The 8653-nt window shown below is 37.7% G+C and overlaps 1 protein-coding gene across 4 annotated transcripts in view; it reads right to left on the bottom strand.

Moving 5' to 3' along the window:
• Nucleotides 1-8653, bottom strand: part of SHROOM2 (shroom family member 2) — a 298183-nt gene that overhangs the window by 38087 nt on the left and 251443 nt on the right. For 3 of the 4 annotated variants that reach the window (XM_019524302.1, XM_019524299.1, XM_019524300.1), the window contains 2 exons: nt 4180-4257; nt 2478-3242 (listed from right to left, as the gene is read on the bottom strand). In XM_019524302.1, the coding sequence (XP_019379847.1) occupies nt 2478-3242; nt 4180-4257 (843 nt within the window). The remainder of the gene's footprint in view (nt 1-2477; nt 3243-4179; nt 4258-8653) is intronic. The other variant, XM_019524301.1, reaches the window with a different exon arrangement.

Here is an 8653-nt window from a genome sequence, read left to right as displayed (position 1 = left end):
TTGAAATCCCCATGGAAACTTTTAACTATGTTTAAGTGTGTATCTCAGACTTACAAAGGAAAATAATTCAAGGGCACAGGAGTCAGTTGGCTCAATGCTGGGGAAACTGAAGGAACATTATGGCCTGCAAAGAGGCTAGATGAGATGATCTCACGGTTCTGTCTGACTGCAATCTGTGAACCTGCATGAACTTGGCCATGAACGTTCTCACATTGTGTGTTGGTGCACTAGAAAAATGGCCATACATTTCCAGATTAAAATTTCCGCATGTGCTAATGATTGCAAGGGGGGGTGTTTTGAAGAATATATAATTATACAGCACAAGTGTTTTATTTTCTCACACAACAAAATCCCAACTATAATGGGGCAGGGATGTTTTCCTACAACACCTTGTCATCAGCAAGATGTACAATCTCAGAGAAGAGCAACCAGTTGCATGTTAATGATCAGACAGGATGAGATACATCTGAAAACCATCATGCAAGGAATCAGAAAAAGTTTCAAACACAATTGTTCAAATATCAGAGTAAATGTATTAATGCCGATCTACTCAGTGTGTTCCATTTACATGAAATAACAAAGAGCACGGTGTCACTGCCTACATTTCCCTTACGAGTTACACTAGCTGTTTCACTAGGCGAGTATTTACAAGAATAACAATTTGTATACATACATATCTAGACTATCTTTGGTGAGAATTTTAAAGTATTATTAAAAGATGTGCCACTAAAATCCTGTACTGTTTTCAAAATATCTCATCTTAAATGCAAAACCTGTCAACGCATCTCAGCACCACAATCAGCACCCCCTCCCAAAATGAAGCCACCAGAACCAACAAATTCTGTACATGTCTATCACAGAACGTCCTCACAAAAATGATGTCGATGAGATAAAACAACCATGACGCTCCAGAAGAGAGTCACAGAAAAATGATGAGGGAGAGAAATACACAATCACCACTAGGTGATTTGCACAGAACAACCACTCCTTTTCTGACCTCACAATCCTTGTACTCAAAGGAACTCTACAAAACTCCTTTATAAAGGCAAGCCGTGAAAAAAATCCATAACCTTACTGAACAGTGAAAACCATGGACTAAATGCAGACAATGGCTTTACAGGTCTTTACAAGCTACCTGCTATCTCTGCTAGCCTCGCTACACTCCACAGATAACAATTACCCTTTCCCCCTGTTCTTCTACAGATTTATATTATTTGTTCAACTGCATTTCTCTGGTTTTGAAGATACTCCGGACAAATTCTCTTTGGCTCCCAGTTTACAAATCTCCTCTGGTCCTTTAAGTGACTGTTTTCATTTGGAGTTAAATCATTATTTCATCTATAATTTAGCTTAGACTGTATCTGCTTCTTCCCAGACCTGAAAAAGGGCTCTTAACATTCAAAAGCTTGTCTAATATCTCTCCCAACTATAAAGTCGGTCCATTAAAAGACATGTTACCAAAAAATGTTGCTTCTCATGTATGTGCTGGGCCACTGTGGCTATAACACTCCAACCCCACTCCAACCCTCAGAATATCATTTTTTTTAAACTTGAAAAAACTGAAGATAGCATGGTTAAATCTGTATGACTCCTTTGGAAAACAACTGAGCTTGCATACACAAAATACCTCATGGATAAAACTGAAAAAATAGTGTTTACCTTTAAAGAAAACTCATGTCTTTCTTGCTCAGCAGAGCAACCTCACAATTCATTGAGTAAGAATCATTTTTTTCTTCTTTCATTCCTGAATTATAACATCAAATTAAGTGTTTAATGAAAATGATATTCCTATACCTCCTGGAGCGTGTTATAATCCTTTAGGAAAACAGCTCGGAGTTGGATGCCACCCACCTAGAATACAACGTAACTTAAAATCTATTTGACCATCAGACACAGACAATATACACTAAAATAGGAAGGGCATACATTACAACTGACTCTGTAGCCAATGCCACTTAATAACACGCATAAGCAGGCAGCATACTTCAACATGAGGTTTTGTTATGGATGCCATCAAAATAGATGTCATTTTCTTTCAAAATAATTTTTTAGTTCTCTGCCTGCAATGGATCAGAAACCACCCATGGCTCAGAAAAAAAATCTCACTTAGTTGATTTCTGTAAAAAGGCCTTTTCTTTCATTTAAAAAAGACTTCATCTTATTCTTGTTTCTAATTGGCTAGTAGATATTAAAACACAGCAGCACCTCTATTTACAGTTTTCCAGAAGAAACAAGAGATCAGCTGAAGTAATATAACAGAGTTAACTAGAAGTTTCAATATAGTAAAAGTCTTTGTTGCACTTACTATTGCCTCAAAGCCCACATTCCCTAATGAGACAGACCAGAAAGGGCAACTACTTTGCATGAACCTAAAAAGATCGTTCTTACCTCTTTGCTGAAAGCAATTCCAAAATAACAATGTACTTTAATATAGGGGAAAAGATTATAATTGCTACAATACTATAATGTCACAATACCTTGTTGGATTCTCATCTAGCACAGATACAGGAGGCTTATCAGTCAACTTCTGTGGTGCAAACTGAGGCGAAGGTGACCTTGATGTCTCCATTCTGGGTTTCTGAAGGTAGCGATACTTCAAAGATAATGCAGCTTCAGATTTAAGGTGAGTCTTCTCTTCTAAGTGCTGATAAACATTCTCTGTGGACAATGCTTGCTGGAGTTCCTGTGAGTGAGCACTTTTTAGTTTTCCATTGAATGTTGCAGGACTCTGAGATAAAGATGAGTGACCTGTAAACACCTCACCAGAACTAGGGGAAAAGGACTGAATGGGCCTGCTGGGTACTGTCAGCAAAGACTCTGAAGAGGTACCAAGCAATGAGGTGGAATGGTCCTGATGCCTGTGTTTATTATCCCGTTTTGGTGGGGGAGGCCTTTGGGGAGCAGGTCCACGTTTCTTATTTAGCAATGCTGGCTCTATCCTCTGATTTTCTTCTCCTTTGCCTTGAGGGAGACAGGAGTGGCTTCTTGCATTTGATGTCTGCACCTCAGAACCAGGGAGAAGAGGCAAGCTGCAATCCTTATGGTTCTTTATCACATTTTCCTGCGAATATCTGTAATCACTGGGCAATGTTCCTGACCTCCCCCTGCTCTCCTGAGACAAAGCAGTAGGCTCTCTTGTGTTAAATGGTCTAGTAGATGCCTTCCATTTGTGTCCTGAACTTTGGTCTAATTGAGCCTTTTGTCCTCCTGGACTGTCTTCTGGGGTCCGTATATCAGCTTGTCTACAAAGAAAATAAATTCATTAGCCAGCTACTGTCTTATTTCCTTCTGTGCATCACTCTACATGTATTAGGAAGCTTGGAAACCAAGGTTACATTGGCCATAAAAGACCAACTAACTGTTCAAACCTGCTTTAAGTAATACTTGTTTCTTTTGTATTTATAATGTAATGTGATGAATCAAAGTGCACCATCAGACTATATTAGGTTATGTTGTGACATGCAATGTGACATAACCTTGAACTAACCTGAGGCTCTACAACGTACATGGCATATCTGAACATGCAGGAAATCTGATGAACTCTAATATAGATGGCATATCCAAATGTGCTAGAATAATTTCTTCTACAATGTGCGTGAATTAAAGGAGGAGGTCTCTTTTGCAGAATTTTATAAGTTAGCTTAATTCCATTTTAATTTCACACTAAACAGTGGTGGCAGTGTCTGTGACTGAATGTAGATTACTTAAATACTCTCTCTCTCTCTCAAAATGACACAAAGAGATGAAAATCCACTGTGTTTCATTCTCATGGCAAAATTAACATGAGCCTAGAGCTTGAATTTGCAGATATAAGTTATTGATGGAAAATTAATGAGTACTGAACCTATTAACTGATGTTGAAAGAGAGATCTTTATTTTCTGTTTCAACATTAACTGATGTTGAAACAGAAAACAAAGGTACAGCAACATTTTATAATAAGGTTTATTTTACTACGAAATAAAAAACAGATGGGTCCTTTTTGTCCCTACAGCATGACCTACTGCTTGTGATAGAAAAGGTCTTTTGTTTTACACATGTACCGTACTTTTCTTTTTTACTCCAATTCTGTTTGTTTTTGTGCTGAAGCAACTCCAAGCTGGTGACCAGACACATGAAGTATAGTTGAGTTCTGTTCACTTAATGACAAATAAGGAAAGAAAGAAAGCATGTAAAAGTACCTCAGAGAGCCTGAAAGAAGGCAGGTTTGCTCTGTGCTTAGAGGAGGCTGGAGAGACACTGTAAGCTTAGAAAAGAAGCTGTAACAAAAAAGTAAAAGGCTTCAGAGTACTATTATTTCACTTGTGCAACTGGCAGCTTTATTATCTGTATTTTGAAATATGGCTGGGCAAGTCTAAGTCACAAACTGTCTTCTAAAAATGGGTGTTTTAATAATTTAAACAAAACAACATGAAACATCAAACAGCATGTTACATTTTACAGGCTCAATCTCATTCCATTGAAGAGAATGGGAAATTCCCATTGAACATGAGAATAACAAGGATTGGATCCTACAGGACAAAGAAATGGAATAGTGGATTCACATCTACGTACAATAAAAGACAACCTATACTCAACAACACAAATCTGGTTTGTGTTTCTTACTCTGGAGGAATACTAAGTATCTACAGCTCCTATTGATATTAGGGGGAAGAATGGGATGCTAATATATTAGGGGGAAGAATGGGATGCTAATATCTCAGAATATGGCCCTAAATTTCTGTTATAGATTATCTTTTATTATCTTTTTGACCTGACTTTATGCAAAGATTGATCTGAACAAGATTTGACAGTAGAAAACTTCCTTTACCTACTACAGGTATTATTCCACAAGCATTAGTAAAATAGTGTGTATTCATTTTTAATTACTTTGAAATGCAACTAAAAATTGTGTTTAATTCTATTTTCACTTCAAAATGTTAGTGTGCTCACTTCATCCTTCAGCCAAATCATCTTATTTAAAAAAAAGGCACCTAGAAAACCTGCAACACAATTTAAATTCCATCTGTTACTAAACCTTCTTTTGATTTCTTTGAGGCTCAAATCTACTTTCTTCTGGCTGGTACCCTGATTTAATCCTTTGCATTAAGTACATTGTAAAGGAAATAGTACTGTAACAAAAGGTGTGTCATAACAAAGATTTGATCGCTGTGACAAATCATAATTATTTCTACTCTGTCTACAGACAAAATACTGAAGGAAAATACAAGCTACATGGGTGCCATTACTCATCTTGCTCAACTGCCTAAGACACAGTTTTAACAGGAAGGTCATAGTAGGTGGATAAAACAATGAATCATTTACCTAATACTGGCACTGTTAATAGGTGTAGTACTATAATTTTGTTTCTGAATGTACCATGTTTCCTTCTTTTAAGGCTGCTTATCCTAAGTTCAAACATAAAATGCCAAATAATATTGGCATTTATTTTTCTATCATATACAAATCTTTTTGTGTGAATGACCATTTTGACAGTCTTTTTTTATATACCATAATTTTTAGTCCTGAACTAACAATCCCTGTCAGGTTTTGAGAAGAAAACTATAGATCACCTCATCAGTTACTGCAAATCAGTGCAACTTTACTGAAGTCAACAGCTCTTATATCAAATTTCAGTTATTAAGTTGATTTACAGTGTTTATCACTAATTGGGCACAGTCCATATTTTTATTTTATCCTACTTAGATAAATGTCTTACCTAGAAACTCCTACCAGTATAAAAAACACATTAAAAGAACATTGAAAGTAACTCTCTCCCAGATGAACATCAAATTACTCAAAGCTGTGGCAACATACACTAGTTTTAGGTCTACTGTACCAAATTTGAATGTATCTTTTAAGTATACAACTACTTAGACAGAAGATCTATAACTGGGGAAAAGCTAGCAAAGTAATTAGTAACAGTCCAGGAGAGTCCTTTACAAATACAAAAAATAAACAAAATTTTCTTGCACAACAAAATATGGTGGCGATTATGCTCACACAACTATTCATTTGTGCAGTTAAAGGTTAACACTTTAAAATTAAATAATGTAGTAATATTTTAAAATAATGTACAAAAAGCTGATGAGGTTTGGATGGATGTCATTTTATAGAGGTGTGCAAAATGGGTTATATTCAATTCAGATTTGGATTTGGCCTGAATTGGGGACAGTGACTTGATTCGTTGATTTGGATCACTGTCCCAATTCGATTCTGCTGAATCCAAATCTGAAGATTTGATGCTGATTCAGAGAATCAGTGATTTGGCCATAGACACAGCTTTAAGTGTTTTTTCTACATACCTCAAAGTACCAGGAACTCATGAACGCTGTGATGGTGGAGCATCCCACAGGAGCCCAGGGGAGCCCCCTGCATGCTTGGCGGCGGACCTGGAAGTGGACCAGAAGCTATTCCGGTCCACTTCTGAGTCCACTGCTGAACACATGGGGGACCACCCCCACACCCCAGGCTCAGCAACTGGCTAAAGGGAGACCCTCGGTGCCCCCACAGACCCAGGAGGCACCAGTCGCCAAGCCAGGAGGGAAGGGTCCTCTGCAGTCCCCCGGCAGATGTGGAAGTGGACTGGAAGTGCTTCTGGTCCACTTCTGGGTCTGCTGCCAAGTGTGCTGGGGAGCACCCTGTGCTTCCATGGGATGCTCCATCCACCCCAGCATCTCAGCATTCACGAGCCGCCTGGTATTTTGAGGTACGTAGAAAAAACATTTAAAGCTGTGTCTATGGGCGAATCATTGAATCTATCCAAATTGATTCAGAGAGTTTAAAGGATCTACTGATTTGATTCAGATATTCAGCCACCGAATCAGGCCAAATCTCACTGAATCAAATCAGCAACTGAAGCTTTGCATAGACCTATCATTTTACTATCTGCATGACTTACAAACGATTTTTGTTACACAGGCGTAACAACTGTATCGGTATCCAAGGACAGCAATATAAGCTAATATGATGCAACTGTCACATTTACATGACTCTGTAGTGAGACAAGTATAGCAAAACCACTCCAACTTTAACTCTGCTTCATTCAGGGTCAAACTTATGGTGATTTAACTCACTTGCATTGCTACAGGACCATGCAGATGCAAGAGTTATAGCTTAAGAGCTGATGGATTCCCTAGCAGCAGTTTCTCAACCTTTAAAGTCCATAAATATACATTTATCCCTAAATGGACACATTTAATCCATATCTTAAGATTTTTTTTTACCTATGTTATATGTCTCTAGTAACTTTAGCATTTAAAGAAAATCCTTTTGAAAAATTGGACCATGTTATGTTTTTACAAGTGTTAAATTTCTACACTTGAAATTGATTTTTATATGAAAATTAATCCACACTAGTAATAAAAATATTTCAAGATACTTGTGAAACAGTCATTGTTACTTATAATGGTAAATCTCTCTCAATCCTTTGAGAAATGTTTCTCTCTTCTGGATTCTCTAAGTATTAAAAATGCAAAAGCCCATTTTACTAGAAAGGGTGTCAAGTTGATCAAATGCAATGAATTTCAACATTCTGGTACTGTTCAGGTACACAGAAAATCAAGGCCCAGGCATAAAAGGATGCAAAGATGTAAATAACATGCACCGCTGCAACCACTCTTCAAAACATATATTGAACTTGAGATGTGAATCAGAAGTGGGTCCGGAAGGGGAAGCTAACAGGAGAGTGTATGCCATCAATCTGATACATTTCTACATCCAAAAAACATTTGCTTTTTTATGATCTCTTGACGTTCTCATGGTTTGGGTCACAACAAAATCTTTTGATAATACTGTCAACCTCTACAATAACAAAAAAGCAAACAGTTAAATACATGTCATGGCATAGATTACTTTAAGGATGCATTATTTGCAAAGGGTGGGATAACCCATGCACTTTTAAACACTGTTTCTGTAAAAAGAAAAGAAAAGAAAAAATTACCAAACATTTACAGTGGCAGATAAATGGTTTTGGGAAAACATGGTTACATTTAGCACTAGGTATAATTTACATTCAAGGTAGGTGGGTTCTCATGCAGAGCATGCTAATCATGTTACCCTGAAACGATTTGTTCTTACTGTTCAGAAAGGAGGAGGAAAAGAAAGAAAGCTTCAAGCACCAGAAGAACCCAGGGGGAAGAACCTGCAAAGTGTTATATTAGTATAAGAAATAAGAAGTCCACTAAGAACCAGTTCATTCTAACTTTAATTGCTTTGCAGAATGACACACAGACACACACACCACAATCTGAAATGGTTCATTTCATAAACTTGTGAGAGAAATGTTTTAACTGCTCCTGAAAAATTCATCTTCCATAAATGCAAATGCAAGACTAGATAAAAATAAATATCCTACAGCTACCCTGTGATGCAGCGAGAGAGATGCAGGCATTTTAGAATTTTTTACATAGTGTAAGTTTAAGACCTCTGCTTTACTGGTTGATGACAATAAAGTCTATGTAGTCGTCATACATTTTGACTGGTTTGGCATAAATAAAATCCCAAGAATTTCACCCTGTTCCCTTTGCTCACAAGGACACAGGTCCAGCTGTGGCTGTCCACCCCTACTGCTGTGTATCACCAAGCAGCCCTGATATACCAGCGCCCTGCCCATGCCACTGCCTCTCAGTTCCGACTCACAGCCTCCCCCCCACTGCCATGCTGGTGCCCCTTTCC

This window comes from Gavialis gangeticus, unplaced genomic scaffold, assembly GCF_001723915.1.
Source record: "Gavialis gangeticus isolate Ggan-Ray unplaced genomic scaffold, GavGan_comp1, whole genome shotgun sequence".
Classification (NCBI taxonomy): domain Eukaryota; kingdom Metazoa; phylum Chordata; order Crocodylia; family Gavialidae; genus Gavialis; species Gavialis gangeticus.
The sequence above is the reverse complement of the archived record's forward strand: the minus strand, read 5'-3'. Positions and strand labels throughout refer to the sequence as shown.